This window comes from Hippocampus bargibanti, linkage group LG16, assembly GCF_051943395.1.
Source record: "Hippocampus bargibanti isolate YZ-2025 linkage group LG16, ASM5194339v1, whole genome shotgun sequence".
Taxonomy (NCBI): Eukaryota; Metazoa; Chordata; class Actinopteri; order Syngnathiformes; family Syngnathidae; genus Hippocampus; species Hippocampus bargibanti.
In genome coordinates, this window is record NC_142749.1 from 15,783,285 (window position 1) to 15,801,640 (window position 18,356).

At 41.0% G+C, this 18,356-nt stretch overlaps 2 protein-coding genes across 3 annotated transcripts in view; one reads left to right on the forward strand and one right to left on the reverse strand.

Moving 5' to 3' along the window:
• Positions 1 to 6,396, reverse strand: rfc3 (replication factor C (activator 1) 3). Its single transcript, XM_089017651.1, has 9 exons — positions 6,232 to 6,396; positions 5,945 to 6,082; positions 5,770 to 5,837; positions 4,738 to 4,835; positions 4,468 to 4,649; positions 3,493 to 3,629; positions 2,484 to 2,582; positions 2,203 to 2,272; positions 1 to 1,190 (listed from the first exon to the last, which is right to left on the reverse strand). The coding sequence occupies exons 1-9, from the start codon at positions 6,316 to 6,318 to the stop codon at positions 999 to 1,001; spliced, it is 1,071 nt and encodes a 356-aa protein (XP_088873777.1). The 5' UTR covers positions 6,319 to 6,396; the 3' UTR covers positions 1 to 998.
• LOC148886667 (stAR-related lipid transfer protein 13-like) overlaps positions 5,736 to 18,356 on the forward strand; it is a 25,111-nt gene continuing 12,490 nt past the window's right edge. Inside the window, exons 1-6 of one of the 2 annotated variants that reach the window (XM_089017644.1) lie at positions 5,736 to 5,862; positions 8,353 to 8,858; positions 11,587 to 11,981; positions 17,199 to 17,270; positions 17,937 to 18,018; positions 18,241 to 18,304. In XM_089017644.1, the coding sequence (XP_088873770.1) occupies positions 11,771 to 11,981; positions 17,199 to 17,270; positions 17,937 to 18,018; positions 18,241 to 18,304 (429 nt within the window). In that variant the 5' untranslated portion in view covers positions 5,736 to 5,862; positions 8,353 to 8,858; positions 11,587 to 11,770. The remainder of the gene's footprint in view (positions 5,863 to 8,352; positions 8,859 to 11,586; positions 11,982 to 17,198; positions 17,271 to 17,936; positions 18,019 to 18,240; positions 18,305 to 18,356) is intronic. The other variant, XM_089017646.1, reaches the window with a different exon arrangement.

Genomic DNA, 18,356 nt, shown 5'->3' on the forward strand with positions numbered 1-18,356 from the left:
TAGCTATCTACCTATTAGTTATCTATTCGCTAGCTAATAGCCATCTATTTGTTAGCTATTAGCTATCTATTCACTAGCTAGCTGCTATCTATTTGAGTTACTTCCGGGTTGAGTGAACGCTGGCGCATGTGTGTAAAGTGACCTTGAGAGTTTTGAAAGGCGCTTATAAATGAAATGTATTATTATTATTATGTGGATCCTGGAATTCAAGTGACAATGACAAAAACCCTGGCATAGGAGTGGACACATTTTTACATGTCTGGCAGTGAATGAGTTAAAAAGCAGCACCTGTCATCTTTTGAAGAAAATTAAGGCTTTTGAATGCCGGAAAATACGGTACTGTTTAATTGACTGACTTGCGTTGTCCAAATACAGGTAACATCCGACTTACGACCGAGTTCCATTCCGATCAAACGGTCGTAAGTCAAAATGGTCGTAAGTCGAAATCCACTCAAAATGTTGAATAGAGACCCTGAGGCTAAATGACTTGCAAACTCCCCCTGTTAAAATGTTAAAAATAGGTGGTCGTAAGTACGGGTGGTCGTAAGTCGGGCTGGTCGTAAGTCGAATGTTACCTGTATATTAATAGATACAAGTTTCCCAAATACAAAGCACACCACATTCTACGGCGCAGCTGTCATCTTTTGAAGAAAATTAAGGCTTTTGAATGCGCCTTATGCACCGGAAATTACGGTACTATTGAATTGACTGACTTACGTTGTCATGCAAAGTTACAAATAAGTTACTACTTTGTTTTGGTTTGTTTGTAGCCTTTCCCATTTATTTAAACTCACTTATCAAGGTCAATTTGCACAAACACAACGGGGAGCGTTGGCCCCCGGTGCTGGAATGTAACATGATTAGCATAACTAGCTAATAAGCAAATGGTGATTGTTAGCATTGTATATGTTGTGTATTGGTGTCAAGTAAATAAAACAAAAAAAATCCAAACAATTGAATAACGACAAGTCCTTTTTAACGTTGACAGCGTCCACCCATCAGAACATCATGCCGTCCAAGCCGTCCTCCATGAAGTTCTTGTAGACGGCCATGAATTTGGCGATGAAGGCCTCCAGGTGGTAGATGGCTTTGCTGCCCAGCTGTAGCCGATGCTCGTAATACGCCGCCATGTGCGTCACCTCCGGCTTCAGGTGCCCGTCGCAGTTGTTCAGGAGTTCCCTCACCAAACCCTACGAAGGAGCGGAAAAGCTCATTTAGCTCCGACGGGTTAATTATTTATTCGTTTTTTTTAGACAAATATTTGCATTTAAACCACTGCTACTTCTAATAATACTACGACTACTACTACTACTAAAAATAATATTATTAATAATAATACATTTCATTTATAAGCACCTTTCAAAACTCTCAAGCTCACTTTCCAGTCACAGGATATGTTTTTCCGTGGGCAAGCAGCGGCAGCCACACGCACAAAGCTAGCTAGCTAATAAATAGCTAATGGATAGGTAGCTAGGTAGCTAGCTAGATAGCCAGCTTGATAGCTCAGATAGCAAATCGATGTAGCTATGTAGATAGCTAATACTGTAGATAGCAAGCTAGCTAGATGGATAATAGATAGACAGCTAATAACTTGCTAGCTTGATAGCTCATACACAGCAAATAGATGTAGCGAATAGCCTGCTAGCTAGCTAATACTGTAGATAGCGAGCTATATAGCTAGCTAGATAGACTGCTAATAGCTATCTAGCTAGATAGCCAGCTAGATATCTCATAGATAGCAAATCTATGTAGCTAACAGCCAGCTAGATAGCTAATACTGTAGCGAGAGAGCTAGATAGTGAGCTAGATAGATAGACAGCTAATAAATTGCTAGCTAGATAGCTCATATATAGCAAATAAATGTAGCTAATAGCTAGCTAGCTAATACTGTAGATAGCGAGCTAGACAACTGTCTATATAAACAGCTAATAGCTAGCTATCTAGCTAGCCAGCTAGATAGCTCATAGATAGCAAATTGATTGAGCTAATAGCTAGCTAGCTAATACTGTAGATAGCGAGCTGGCTAGATAGCTAATAAATAGCTAGCTAGATAACAAATAAATATCTAGCTTAGCTAGACATATATAAACATGGCGGGTCCTTGGCTTTCTGGCTAATTTAAGCCAAAAATAATAATAATAATACAGGAAATTTCAAAGGGCTCACATATTATTTTCTGGTGTGTGTAAGTATGATACCGACCTTCATGATGATGTCAGCAGGGATGCAGTGAGTCAGCAGCTCGTACAAGCGGCCCCGCACCTCCAACAATCTGTTCCAAACGGGATGAAGGTTGAACTTTGGATTGTTTACAAAAGTACTTAAATATTTAGTTTGTTCGTTTGTTTGCCCTTGTACATTACCCAGTAACAAAATAACCAAGCTATGTCATATCACCTGCTATGAAATATTAATCTAATATAATTCTAGGACGCTAATTTTTCTTTTTAGGTTCATAGCTGAACAAAATGTCCGCCTCCTACCTCTGAGGAGTCTGCTGGCTAACAATGCAGTTAGCAGTTTCCCGGAGAAAAACCTCCCAGTCAGGTTCTACGACGTCCTGGTCCGGCGAGAATGGGTACCTGGGTTACAGTATATGTTGCAGATATAGAAGACACGTCACATAAAATAATAGCTAACTTATAAAGTCGGACATCTGAGACACAAAAGAATGAATATTTGTATTCTCTTGACTTTATTCTTATTTCTTTTTACTGCTCTTCACTTGTTTTTATTTATCTAACTATCCAGCTAGCTATCTAGCTGGCGAGCTAGCTATCAAATAGCTATATAACTATCTTTCTGGCTATCTATTAGCGAACTGGCTAGCTTTCTATCTATTTGAGTTACTTCTGGGTTGAGTGAACGCTGGCGCGTGTGGCTGCCGCTGCTCACCCACAGAAAAACTTATCCTGTGACTGTAAAGTGACCTTGAGAATTTTGTTAGGCGCTTATAAATTAAATGTATTATATTATTATTATTATTATTATAAGGCTAAATGTGTGTGTGGTTTTTGAACGTCTTAGTTCTCTAATTCGGTTTTCAAACAAAAAAAGCGTTTTTTTTATGGCCTAGTATACAAAACAAGTCTGTATTGTTCAATCACGATTAAAGAAAAGCAGATGTGTCGGACTGAATGTTAGTTAATGTTAAAATTGGTGATAAAAATAAAACATAACCGTTTGTTTTTATAGTATTTTACAAATAACCTGCTCTAGTATGATAATAATAATAATACATTTCATTTTAAGCGCCTTTCAAAACTTTCAAGGTCACTTTACAGTCACAGATATGCGTTTATCCAGTTTATGCTGTAAAATAGTTAAAAAGTATTTGACTTGGAACGGATCATTTCTTTTTACATTGATTATAATGGAAAGTGCTGCTTTGGTTTTCGAACAAATCCATTTTTTAACTGGTTTCTGCAACCGATTATGGTCAAAAACTGAGCTATCACTATATGTACAAGGACAACCATTTGTGCGACTCACTGCTGCACCCTGCAGGCCTCGCACATCAGCAGCGCTTTGCGGAGGTTACGCTCGGACTTGTCGCTGATCCGTTTGGCTAACTCGGGAGGCAGGAGGAGACCTTCTTTCTTACACACTGACGTGAGCACCTGACACACCTGAGGTAAAAGATGGCGGGTGTTCGTTCGCATTTCTTCATATTTTGCTGTTTGTATTACGCTTAAAGGACAACCGACACCATTTTTTTTTTTTTTTTTTCAGAAAAATGCTTTATAGCATCTAAAATACCCAAAACACGCAGGCTGATATTTTTAGTCAAATGCAAAACACCAATAAAAATGACTTAAAGTGTCCAAAATCTGCAAAAAAAATAGAAGAACCCGGAAGTGGCCAGTTTCACAAGGTCCCGCCCCCTTGTTCGTGATGTCACCCCAAGACGTCTAAGCCTTGCTGGAGAATCAAAACAATGGCTTCAGATTCAGATAATATGCTTTCTTGTTACTCATCCAGTTATGAATATGATTGAAATAGTTCTGAAGAGGAAAGCATAAATGTTTGCAATCGATTAAAGAATTTATTCCGTGTTATTTTGAGGCATCAGGGGCGCATGTCGCACCCAAAATGGGCAGAAAATGGCGACAAAGCCGTGTAAGGAATTAATCAGCCCGTTTCCACAGACTGAGTAATTCCTTACACGGAGCTTTGTCGTCATTTTCCGCCTCTTTCTGGTGCTACATTTCCCGCCCCTGATGCCTCAAAATAACACTGAATAAATTCTTTAATCGAATTTTAATTCATTTTTATTGGTGTTTTGCATTTGACTAAAAATATAAGCCTGCGTGTTTTGGGTATTTTAGATGCTATAAAACGTTTTTCTCATGTCAGTTAGGAAACAAAAAAGTGATGTCGCTTGTCCTTTAAATGCATCGTCTTAGCATAACTCGCAGCTTTCCTAAACCGATGTATGACACAAACTCTATCTCCATTGTTGTTTACCTCTTCCGTACTGGGCAGCGGAATGCGAACCGCCAAGCAGCGGCTGCGTATGGGCCCGATGACCTTGGAGATGGAGGTTGAGCAGAGTATCAGGCGGCAGGTAGTCATATATTTCTCCATGGTTCGTCGTAATGCGTGCTGGGCCTCCTTGGTCAAGTGGTCCACCTCGGTGAGTAACACCACTGATGAAAAATTAAAAAAAAAAAAAAAAACACACAAAAAACATGTCAAACGCACTGCGGGAGTCGAAAAATGCCTGCGACGTGTCACCTTTGAACTCTCGCTGCGTGCTGGTTTGGATCTGATGAGATTGAGCCATGGTTTTGATCAACTCCTGGATCACCACACGGTCATGGTTACCTGCCTCGCTGTATGACCATTAATTAACATGTAAGTAATAATAATAATAATAATAATAATAATAATAATAATACATTTCATTCATAAACGCCTTCCAAAACTCTCAAGGTGACTTTACAGTCACAGAAAAAGACTTTCTGCGGGTGAGCAGCGGCAGCCACACGCGCCAGCGTTCACTCAACCCGGAAGTGACTCAAATAGAAAGAAAGCTAGCTAGCCAACAGACAGCCAGCTAGATAGCTATATATATTAGCTTTCAAATTGCTGCTGTGGACTGCAAATTTCCCCATTGTGGGACGAATAAAGGTTTGCTGATTGTGATAGCTAGATAGATAGCTATCAGCTATATCATAGAAAATAGATATATTTGTTCATTTTTGCCGTCTCTTTTCCGACTTTCAATGGTAATCTAGATAGATAGATAGCTATTAGATAGTTAGCCAGATAGCTATATAGCTATTAGATAGCTAGCCAGGCAGCTAGATAGTAAATAGATACGTAGTAGTGTGTATTAGTGTATATTTACAGTTATACAAGCGGTACTCAATGTTACATTTTAGCATGAAGAAAATAATAATAATAATAATAATAAAGTAACTCAAATAGATAGAAAGCTAGGTCGCTAGCTAATAGATAGCCAGCGAGTTAGCAAATAGAGAGCTTATGTTTATATAATTATATGATTGTTAATGATATACTTCATAAGTATTAGTGTGTATTATTGTATGTTTGCAGTTATACAAGCAGTACTCAACGTTACATTTTAGCATGAAAAAATAATAATAATAATGAATTTCATTTATAAGCGCCTTTCAAAACATTACAGTCACAGGAAAAGTATTATTTATCTATGGGCTCATGTGGGGTAAAAAAAAAAGCTCGTCCATTCGTAAATACATTTTCAAGACACTATTTCTCCTTCTTAAAAAAAATTTCGATTACCTAGGGTTGACTTCCAAGTGGTAGTTGCTGGCGATGGTATTGATCTCAATCTTCTTTTTGGAAGGAGCCTACAACCAAGAACAACTTGCAAAGGTGAGCTCGCACTGTTGTATGTCTTCTACGGGGTCAGACACAATTTTCAAAATAAAATTATTAGATTAATTGATATTCTAACCACGATAGTCTGGTGCTCGATGCGAAGTTTCTCCACGCCGGCGCCGTACAACTCCCTGAGGAGGCACATGATGCGAGTTTTCTTGCCTGCTCCTGAAGGACCATAGACCAGCAAGTGGGGGAAATCGCCACATTGAACCTAAAAAAACCACACACACACACAAAGATACCGTACAGTTTATGCAGAATAATAACAGTTACAACACTATTGTAAACATGTCCGATTGTGTTAGCGGCTAAGCTATTACGCTAAAATCGAACTTGTGTTCATCTATTCGCCATCCTCACCAGGTTCTTGAGTTGAGATGCTTGTTCTTTGTGATAGTCGAGTTTTCCCAGGGACGTGGGTCGGTATTTGTCCACCCACAAGCTCATTTTTCGTGCTACTTTAGCGTCAGCGCTTCTTTGACAGCAAGCTGAAAAGTCTTCCCGCGAAATGTTTTGTTGTTTACAACGAGACTTCCGCTTCAGCTACGGAAAAGCAGAAGAGTCAAATATCTCACACAAAAAGCGAAAGCTAAATTGCCTATATACGAATAGTATTACGTATATAAATTTTATATGAGGCAGAAAAGCGTTTTAACCCAAATTTTGGCTTTGTTTGTGTACATTACATCCCGCCCCCTCACATGTAGTGACATTTATGTAGGTTTGGACAGCAATTGTCAGTACCGTATTTATAAACCGTTCGAACTTAATTCTCCGATACAGTATTTGGGACGTATGATTGTCGTCCATTGTTTAATCATATGTAATTAATAAATAATGAATAAAATCACTAATCGTTAGTATAGCTGCTTATAATGTTACACGTCCTGCAATAAAAGCAATAAAAAGTACTTTTTTAGTTGTAAAACCACAGCCTTTTAAAAAAAATTAGAACGAGGACCTACCACATGACTACATTTTAATATTGGTCAAATATACGTTTTTCTTTCAGTATTTAATGTATTGTCGGTTCACTTTAGTTTAAAATAACCTTGTTAATATTTCAACGTTATCCTCTCACAGTGTAATCCGCGTGTGTTAGAGTGTGAGTGTGTCTGACTGCGCTGAAACTAAAACCCATATCCCTGCATCTTCCCTGAAGGTTAAAAATAGCCCCCCAGAAGCTGCATGCAGCATGTGTGCAGGAATGTGAGCAGCACACAGGAAATATCTGGCCTGTTGTGACCCAAAGTGGTCGCCATGATGACTTGGGAAGCACAAGAAGAAGGGGGTGTTTATATTTATACGGTGCGTGTGTGTCCACAATGGGCGTCTGTGTGACGCTATCGGCCTCTGGGAGTCCCCAATTGGACCAAACAATGCAGTGTTCATTTCCTGAACAAAGGCCTCATAGTACGCCACCACTGGGTGGAGCGCCTTCAAATTCATAGCGCTCCGTTACTTTGGATTGTTGTCCTTCAGCATGGATCCTCTGTTTCATGTTAACTCTAATTATACTATTCATTATAGTCACAACCGTGACTGCTGTCAGTCATCACAAACAGACTCTTCCGGTTTGTTAAACGTGTTGTATTTCTTCTTGTTTTGTGTAAACGTTAAGGGCAACAGTTGTAAACCAGAAGCACAAAGAAAGTAATTTATTGATAAGATAAAGGAAGGAAAGTGAACTTCATTTGTATTATTATTTTTATTATTTGAACGGTATTGTGCCGATAACCGTTTTATATTTGAGCTACTTCCGGTTTGAGTGAAGCTGGCACGTCTGTTCCTCCGCAGAAAAAAATAGCCTGTAATTGTGTCCTTGAGAGTTCGAAAGGCGTTTATAAACGAAATGTATTATTATTATTATTATTATTAAATCATATGAACGAATTATAAATGAATTACTGTACTGTAAAGTACGTATTTTGTTCTTGCAGTTAGCCACCGTTTCACCAGAGGGCGCTGTGGCCTGGCCCGTAGTCTATTCGGGTTGTTAAGGTGTTTTTTGAATGTGGTTAATTAAAAGTAATGGCGAGCATGTTTTTCCTCCTTCTTGAAGCGTGTACGTCGATTATCCACCCAAAGTCTAAGAACCAAGGCGCGACGCTCAAACCGCGTCGTTTTAAAGGTTTGCTGCCCATTTTTTCCCCGTTTATGCTGAGCTCGTCAAATATGCGAACCTCAGCTCGCTCTTATATTGACCGCGCACCACACCGGGAAACCTCGTAAAATTCTATTAAATGTACTCGGCTCAAGGCCAACGACTGACTTGGTGGAGTTGGGGGGTGGTACAGAGCAGGGTGGGGGGCTATTTTTGTAGCACGTTTCGCATACTCGTTTATCAACGTGAATTTCGTGGTTGGGATGCTTGAGAACTTGTTTTGATTCTGACACAAAATGGCGCCCAGTAATTTGTGTTCGACTGTTTGCATTCCTACATTAGGATAAAAGTGTCTTTCTTGGGAACGTTTCTTAAAGGATTCTCAGCAAGCCAGGAGAGGGAGCCAATGTATGCGGATACGTCGGAGGGGACGACTGGTCGTGGTGGTGGTGGTGGGGGTCTTCATTCACATCTGGCTCTCCTTGTCACACGTCGAGCCTCCTTCACCATTTTGTGTTGGCGACTCAAGACGCCTTCGAACGGGACACCCCCAAGCAACAAAACACACCACCGAGTGGACATTTCAGTGGCAGGAAGAAGCCGGACTGCGGAGGAGGTGACGACTTGCCGCAGCGACAGAGGACACTCACTGCGGAGTGGACGATTTCAGGGGAGGGGTCATTCTCTTTCTTTTTTTTTTTATTTTGATATTTTTTGTAAGGAATGCCTCATCTTGGGGGTCGCTCAGATGCATGAGCCATGACGAGCCCGCGGAGGACGACTACGCTCCATCTCCGGCGGTCCATCAGCGAGCAGCTGAGGGAGTCCACGGCCAAAGCGTGGGATCTACTGTGGAGGAATGTGCGCGAGAGGCGACTGGCAGGTCAGCTGTGCATGTTCGACTCCATTTCGGGGTACTTTTCACTTGATTGACAGCTACCGCACTGGCTGGTGACGTCACATGTCATGCAGTCAAGTTGTTAGCGTGTGTTTTGAAGGTGAATGTCATATTTAGAATGTGTTTGGGGGTCATCCCGGGATTCACATGCGTGGTCCTTGGAATGCGCATGCGTGCGACGTTGTCAAGTATCCCCCCCCCCCCCCCCCCTCGTGCGTCAATGCACCAAGTTTAGGGTGTCGGGAGGCGGGGTACATTGTCGAGGGAATCGACGGCGCAAGTAGTGTAGTTTTTGTTCAATATTAGCATGATTTTAGTAATTCAGGTTTGGCATCATTATGTTCGAATACGAACGTGTACCTAATCAAGTGCCTGCAGTATTAATAATAATAATAATAATAATAATAATACATTTGATTTCTAAGCGCCTTTCAAAACTCAAGATCACTTTACAGTCACAGGATCAGTTTTTCTGTGGGTGAGCAGTGGCAGCCACACGCTCCGGCGTTCACTCAACCCGACATTAACTCAAATAGATAGAAAGCTAGCTAGCTAACTAATAAATAGCTAATAGATTGCCATTAGATAGCCAACTAGAAAGCTAATAGATAGCTAGCCAACTAGATAGCTAATAGATAGCTAGCCAACCAACTAGATAGCTAATAGATAGCTAGTCAGACAACTAGATAGCTAATAGATAGCTACCCAGCCAGCTAGATAGCTAATAGATAGCTAGCCAGCCAGCTAGATAGCTATTAGATAGCTAACCAGCCAGCTAGATAGCTAATAGATAGCTAGCCAGCCAGCTAGATCGCTAATAGATAGCTATCCAGCCAGATAGATACCTAGCCAGCCAGCTAGACAGCGAATAGATAGCCATTAGACAGCTATCCAAATAGCTAGCTAGATAGAGAATAGATAGCTAGCCAGATAGCCAGTCAGCCAATAGCTAGCTATTAGATAGCCATTAGACAGCCAATAGACAGCTGGCCAAATAGCTAACTAGGTAGCTAATAGACATTGAAGCACTCCTGTTATATTAGTAGAAAGGAAGACAACAAAAGACATCATCGCGAATCCATATGTTGTGACTTTGCCCACACATTCATTTCTTGCTTTTGTGGGTCAGTTGTTTATTTTTGTTTGAATATTGTTGGACGCTTAATTCATTCCTGCTGGTATATTTAGTGACACGACCACAAATTTACCACTAGAGGGCAAACTCTCCAAATTACATATTCAGGTGTGAGTGACTGTAAAAGTATGTGGAACGTCATATTCCAGGATGTGAAATACTGTATTGTTCATTTGGAAACAATGGCTGCATTCTTCACTCGGTTATACATGTATACAATCGTAGAACTAAATTTGCTGACTATTTAAAACTCAACTGGGCATGTGCTTTGAACCATGTTAGTGGAGCTATTTACAATAATAATAATAATAATAATAATAATAATAATAATAATAATAATAATAATAATAATAATACATTTCATTTCTAAGCGCCTTTCAAAACTCTCAAGGTCACTTTACAGTCACAGGATCAGTTTTTCTGTGGGTGAGCAGCGGCAGCCACACGCCCCAGCGTTCACTCCACCCGGAAACAACTCGGATAGAAAGCTAGCTAGCAAATAGATAGCTAACAGATAGCTAGCTAGGCCTTCACTGAACCCGGAAGTAACACAGATAGAAAGCTAGCTAGCTAATAGATAGCTAAGTAACTCGGATAGAAAGCTAGCTACCTAATAGATAGCTAACAGATAGCTAGCAAGGCCTTCACTCAACCCGGAAGTAACTCAGATAGTAAGCTAGCTAGCTAATAGATAGCTAGTAGATAGCTAGATATCAAGCTAGCTAGATCATAGATAGCTAATAGATTGCTAAGTAACTCGGATAGAAAGCTAGCTAGCTAATGGACTCTTTATGTGTTTATTTTTAAAAATGCAGACTATATTTCGGCAGCCACACGCGCCAGCGTTCACTGAACCCGGAAGTAACTCGGATAGAAAGCTAGCTAGCTAATAGATAGCTAAGTAACTCGGATAGAAAGCTAGCTACCTAACAGATAGCTAGCAAGGCCTTCACTCAACCCGGAAGTAACTCAGATAGTAAGCTAGCTAGCTAATAGATAGCTAGTAGATAGCTAGATATAAAGCTAGCTAGATCATAGATAGCTAATAGATTGCTAAGTAACTCGGATAGAAAGCTAGCTAGCTAATGGACTCTTTATGTGTTTATTTTTAAAAATGCAGACTGGATTTCGGCAGCCACACGCGCCAGCGTTCACTGAACCCGGAAGTAACTCGGATAGAAAGCTAGCTAGCTAATAGGTAGCTAACAGATAGCTAGCGTGGCCTTCACTCAATCCGGAAGTAACTCAGATAGAAAGCTATCTAGCTAATAGATAGCGAAGTAACTCAGACAGCTACCTAGCTAATAGATAGCTAACAGATAGCTAGCTAGGCCTTCACCCAACCCGGAAGTAACTCGGATAGAAAGCTACCTAGCTAATAGACAGCTAATAGATAGCTAAGTAACTCTGATAGAAAGCTAGGTAGCTAATAGATAGCTAATAGATAATAGACAGCGAGATAGAAAGCTAGCAAGATAATAAATAGCTAAGTAACTCGGATAGAAAGCTAGCTAACTTTGGCACACACAGACACTCATCATTGTTTTTTGTATCCTCTACCGGTCATGTGACCAAAAGGAATGGCATTTGCGGGAAGCTCGGAATAGCAGGTGAGAGACACCATCCAAGCAACGTGGTTGGTCGACAGGAAGTAGAGGGCGGGTGCTTGTGTTCCAAGTGAGGACATGTCAGAGGAATTCCTCAGAAGTGTTTAGACAGGAATCATCCCGACGAGTCGCTCTGTTCTGTTTGGGAATCCGCCATGGTGGAAGACGAGGTGGAAGCGGAGTGCGGGACGCCCAATAGCGGCGAGAGTGACAGCGATAGTGCCAATGAGGGGACGTGCCTGGAGGCCATGACGCCCGACGGCCAGGATCACTACCTGAGGCTTGGTCAGACCCCCCGACGCCGCTCTGCCCTACGCCTCTCGCGCATCATTGCCCGAAAGCAACTGCTTAGGAGGTTGGAGCAAGGTAGATCCTCCCCACGGGGAACCTAAAAGCTTTTTTGGGGATAGCGCATACTAGTCGTTAGATTCTATTTTGCTGCAGCTTATTCAGACCTGATAAAAATGTAAGCTGCCAAAACAGGCTGCTGTAGAATATGAAACAATGTAAACAATATTTTTAAAAGTCTGTCTAGACCAGGGGTGTCAAAGTCATTTTTTTTAGCCGCGGGCCACATTGTAGTTATGGTTTCCTCTCGAGGGCCGTTATGAATTTGGGCAACCCATTAGAATGTTTAAATCCCTTCAAATATTACATATAGAGCACACAGCAAATTAATGAATAACTCGTTTTCAAATCTGAAGTCAAGAATAATGACTTTTATTGTGGTTGACATCCAAAAATATGAAATTTTGGCTCCGATTTTAGCAATCATCATGGAATTTAACAAGTTAGATTTGCTTTCGCGGGCCGAAAAAAAATGATGTGGCGGGCCGGATTTGGCCCGCGGGCCTTGACTTTGACACCTGTGGTCTAGACATTAAAACTGAAATGCACCACCTAAACGGGCTGCGGTCGGAATCGAAAAAAACTGCCTTAACAGGCTGTCATGAAAATTGATACAGAGTGAAAGGAAGGGCAACAAAAAAAAGCTGCCTAGATGGGTTGCTGTAGGAATTGAAATGAGTTAAAAAAAAAAAATAAGGCTGCCTGAACACGCTGCTGCAGAATTGGGGTGACTTGTCGGGTATCTAAAAATCAAACCCTGAACAGTAATAGAACAAAGGCTGCTAGAAGAATAAAACCGGAATAGCAACGCATGCCTAAACAGGCTGCTGAAGAGTTAAAAAATAATCAGGATAAAAATAAAGAACATCAAGGCACGATACTGTAAAATTAAATCCATTAAAACCTGAAGTAAATGGGACCACAACAAATACACGTGCGCCTAAACGGGCTGCCGCTCATTGATTATTATCAATTGATTAAACACATGTGACTCTTCAGTCAGTGGCTGCAGCCATTGTTTCCATGGGCTCTCACTTCCTCTACTTCCTGTCACATGACGCCTCATTTTCCTCCAGATGTAAACACAATAGAGTGAAAAGTCAAAGCATCCCGACGTGCCTGATCTTGTCATATCGGGCAGCATATGAGGTGTCAATCAAAAAAAAAAAAAAAAGATGGCGACAGCTCTACAATGTGGCCTGCGTCGTCAACATGTTCTATCCTGCTGCTCAGCTGTCAATCAGGCTCTGCTTTGTTTATTTTATTCTCGTTGAATTTATTTATTTTTATTTGTTTTTGGGGGGCGTATTCTACACGAACGACCATTTCTTTACACTGTCCCGTAAATTAGACGCCCCCCACCCAAAGTAAAGCGAATATGTGTTATTTGGTCTCCGTTTTGATATCAATGAGAATGAGGTCGTCGGAGAAATGAAGTGTTTTTGGAGCCCTCTTCAGGTGGAAATGTATCACTACACCTCCCAAATGTTTTCACATTGTCTCCATCGGTTAATGTTGCCTTCAAAGACAGTTCGAAATCATAAATTTCTCTTCACAACGGAGAATTTTGCTCCCCATCTCGCTCGCTATTGATCTAGCTGCATTCAATCGCATTAGACAAGAGGAATATTTATTTTTATTTTCTTTTTATCTTTATTTTTCCTATATACACACGTTTTGCATGATTTCACAACCTCCCCCGTTGCTTTGATTAAACTCGTTTTTGATGGCAAAGGAAGAGAAAATACAAATTCCCAGGCTTTTCAGCTTTTGTTTTATTGACCAGGCGCCTGACCCCCCACCCCTCGTAAAAAAAGCGGGAAATGAAAAGCTTGCTGGGACATTGTCGGAGGAATTAACACACACACACACACACACACACACACACACACACACACACACACACACACACACACACGGCCCAGCAGGTGAGGTGATAGACGGGATTAGCCACCCCGTGTGTACATCCGCTGGCAATTTTGCAATGCTGGGGGAATAAATCAATGCTGGGGGAATAAATCAAAATTTGTTCACTCAAACACACACACACACAAATTTTGGGCATATCAAATGTTTAAAACATTTTTTTAGATTAGATTCAATAAGATTAGCCTTTATTAGTCTCACACTGGAGAAAATTTACATTTCACAACAGCAAAGTGATCAGAGGAAAGGAAAGGAAGAACTAGAAAAACAAAATACAGGAGCTGCTGTAAAGGCAGCCACTCTCGCGGCGCCATCTTGAAGTCAAACGAACAAAAAATGACAACTATGACAATACAAAAGACACAGACAGTCATTCAATCCTAAACACGTTATATTAGCTAGCTAGCCCGCTGGCTAGATAGATAGCTGTCAAGCGGGCTATATATTAGCTAGCTAGGTCGATGGATGGCTAGCCAGCTAGCTATTAGTTATCTAGCATTCTATTAGCTGGCTGGCTTTCTATCTCAGAATCAGAATCAGAATCAGAATCATCTTTATTGCCAAGTATGTAGAACACACAAGGAATTTGTTTCCGGTAGAACACGCTGCACTAGTATCGTTGTCAAAAAAAAAACTGCTAAGTGGCACTATACAGTTCCATTTTGGCTACTGTTGAATCTATTTGAGTTACTTCCGGGTTGAGTGAACGCTGGCGCGTGTGGCTGCCTCTGCTCACCCCCAGAAAAACTGATTCTATGACTGTAAAGTGACCTTGAGAGTTTTGAAAGGCGCTTCGAAATTAAATGGATTATTACTATTTGCTAGCTGATTTATAGCCCACCAGCTAGCTAGATAGCTGGCTAGTGGGCTATATATTAGCTAGCTAGCCCGCTGGCTAGATAGATATCTATCTAGTGGGCTATATATTAGCTAACTAGCTCGATAGATGGCTAGCTATTAGCTATTAATTACCTATCTGATAGCTAGCTTTCTATCTATTTGAGTTACTTCCAGCTTGAGTGAACACTGGCGCGTGTGGCTGCCGCTGCTCAGCCACAGAAAAACCGATCCTGTGACGGTAAAGTGACCTTGAGAGTTTTGAAAGGCGCTTAGAAATCAAATAGATTATTATTATTATTATTATTACTTTCTGCACCCTCTTTGTCGAATGAAGCATTTCTACATGAAGGAGGAGAGGATCAAAGTGTCCTTTTCACCAGTGGATCAGGGACGTAATGGTGACATGTGCATGTTTGCTAAAAGCTAAGTTTTGAAATCAAACGCAAAGCTGTTAACGAAAAGCGATTATCTCACATCTCCCATCCCACGTAAATCCACTTCAATTCCAAGCCGCGACAGTTCCTTTTACGGTTTACTTATGGGTTCATTTCCAGTTGGGGGCTGTGCCTCTTTGTTTGCGCTTTACAATCACAACAAGAGGAGTCCAACTGACCTCCGAGACAAAGTCAAGCCAAGTGTAGCGAGTCATTTCCTGTGCAGAGGCCACACGGGCTTTGGCGGCTGGGTCGTGGCGATGAACAAGAGGAGTTAGCGATAGCGTAGCGTCGAGGTAAGGGGGGGCACGAGGAGGAGGAAGAAGGGGGGCGGGGGGGGGTGAAGGGAAGTTCTTGAGGCTGCTTTGAGCTTTCAGAAGAGGTGTGAGGGAAAACTTGCGGCATGAAGACGCCATGAAGACATCAAGTAAGCTTTTTGTCTTTTTTTTTTCTGGCGCGTTGACGATAAGGATGAGGAGAGTGAATGACGGCTTTGAAAAGGTTGTGGGAACGCCGGGCTCTGGAATTCGGCATCATTAACGCCTTTGATGGAGATAAAACATTGACCTCTAATGGGGCAAGTCTGCTTTTAGTTGCTTTTGGTTGTTTTTTTTTTTTGTTTTTGGAAAGTGTTTTTGTTGCCGGGCAGAGTTTATTCATAGTCATTGTAGCCATTCCATTCATATTGTCTGTGATATCTATGCAAGCAATTTTACAATGATCTATAGTTATATATCTATATTAAATTTAATAATATATTTAACTAGGGTCAGCACAGTGCATTTGATTTTATTTTTTATAGTAGTCAAGTCAATAAAATGATACCTTGGCTTACTTAATACTTAATTGGTTCCCAGACAGAGTGTGTAAGGTGAAAAGTATGTATCCCAAAAATAAATTTCCCATAGGAAACCATTAAAATGAGAATATTCCGTTCCCAGGTCCCCATAAAACATAATTTTTACTCGCCTTAAAACTACTTCTTCTTTTCCTTTCGGCTTTTCACCACAGCGAATCAATGTCCTCCCAGTTTTGTAATGTAAAGTTTATTGTAATGAAGGAAATAAACTGTACTGTATAATAAAGTTGTTTTATTTACCTTTGTGATGGTCGTCGATGGCTCTTGGAATGGATAGCTTTTTGCATAAAGTGTCTGGCAGTTTTTTGCACATCGTCTGGCAGTGAATGAGTTAACGGCCAACTCTCGATGCTAGTTAGTTAGCCGCTACAATGCTGAGCCGTCTGGACTTCCGACCTTCCCGCTCGTGGAATCATTCTTGAAAATTCCCAGTGCGTCGCTGCGGAACGTTCCTCCCACGTCCATCCGCTTGGAATGCTGGGATGGGACTAGCAGACTGCAGTGTGTGTGTGTTTGTATGACTAGTCTTGTGAGGACCACTCACATTTTATACCACACGTAGTGAGGACATTTTTGACAAGTGAGGACCTTTTGGTCGGTCCTCACAAGTTTTTCATTCTAAAGTCTTCTAGAGGGTCTATATATGCATCTGTTAAAGTTTCAGAGAGGTCCTCACAAATTCACCCAAAATTATTTTTTTGTGTGTGTATTTTTTTCTCATTCGGATACACACACTTTTTACTCACAGTGTGTGTTTGTGTGTAATGAGAGGAAAAAGTTCATACCACAAAAAGTAAAATGGTATTTTAACCAAATTTACTACAGGGGTGTGGACTTTGAATGTACCCATTCAGAATCCTCACTCCTGCTGTTATTTCAGTTTCAAGTCCACTTTTTATTTCTTTGTTTTTAAAGAAGTTGAAGTGGGAAATGGGGTGACATTTAGTGTTGAAATGTAACAGTAATTCTTCTCTAAACTTATCAGCAAAGGTGGTCCTCACTCCTTATCTGGAATTATCCCGACCTCACAAAACCATTGAAACAGGAATGTGTGTGTGAATGTGTGTATTTGTGTGTGTGTGTGGTTCATCGGCGTATCATTCCGTTTGTCGTCATTTTTCGGGCTTGTTTGCGTGCGTACGTCTGTGTAAACCGGCTCGCTTTCCCGCCTCGCAGAACTGGAGGCCAAGGAGGCGTGCGATTGGCTGAGAGCTGCTGGCTTCCCTCAGTACGTGCAGCTGTACGAAGGTAACAGTCATGGCTTTTTTTTTCCACCATGCCTCCCGTCTGGTCCGCGCTTTCCACTTCCTGTCCGGAGAAAACGGGGTGGGAGGTGGGAGAGTGGAATGGTGGGCGGGTGTTGATGTATGTGCGGGGGTGGGGGGTCATGGGAAAGGCCTTGTCATCACAACTGGGACTCTCACGGTGTTCTTTTGCTTTTTGGTTTCCTGTCACTTTCATTGATGCCCTTATTTGTTATTTATTATTTTTGTTTATGTCGACATTAGTAAGAAATATTGTGCTAAGTCAATTCTCTTTATTATTTCTGTAATACTGTATACTAGCTATCTGGCTGACTAGCTAGCTATCTAGCTGGCTAGCTATTAGCTATCTATTGGCTTGCGAGCTAGCTTTCTAGCTATTTGACTTACTATTCTGCGATACTTCCGGGTTGAGTGAATAATGGCGCGTGTGGCTGCCGCTGCTCACCCACAGAAAAACTTATCCTGTGACTGTAAAGTGATCTTGAGAGTTTTGAAAGGGGCTTATGAATGAAATTTATTATTATTATTATTATTATTATTATTATTATTATTATTATTATTATTATTATTATTCATTTGTTACTTTTTGGGTGGGCATTTTGTGACGTTTTTAAAACATAAATAAACTCTCTCTCTCTCTCTTTCACAGACTCTCAGTTTCCCATTAACATTTCAGCGGTGAAAAGGGATCATGACTTCCTGGATAGAGACCTGGTGGAGCCATTGTCGCGGTAAGCTTCTTGCCTGCTTTTGAACTTCTCATCTGGACAATCAGCAAAGTATTTGAAGATAAAACTGTCCTTGAATGACTTGTGTGTGTGTGTGTGTGTGTGTGTGTGTGTGTGTGTGTGTGTGTGTGTGTGTGTGTGTGTGTGTGTGTGTGTGTGTGTGTGTGTGTGTGTGTGTGTGTGTGTGTGTGTGAGTATTTTTTTTTTAATTATTTATTTTGACAGGCGCCTCAACACACTCAACAAGTCTGCCTCAATGAAACTGGACATCGCCCACTTAAGGACGAAAGTAAGATGTTTTGATCACATTGAAATACGCCAAACCTCTTTGTTTTAATTGT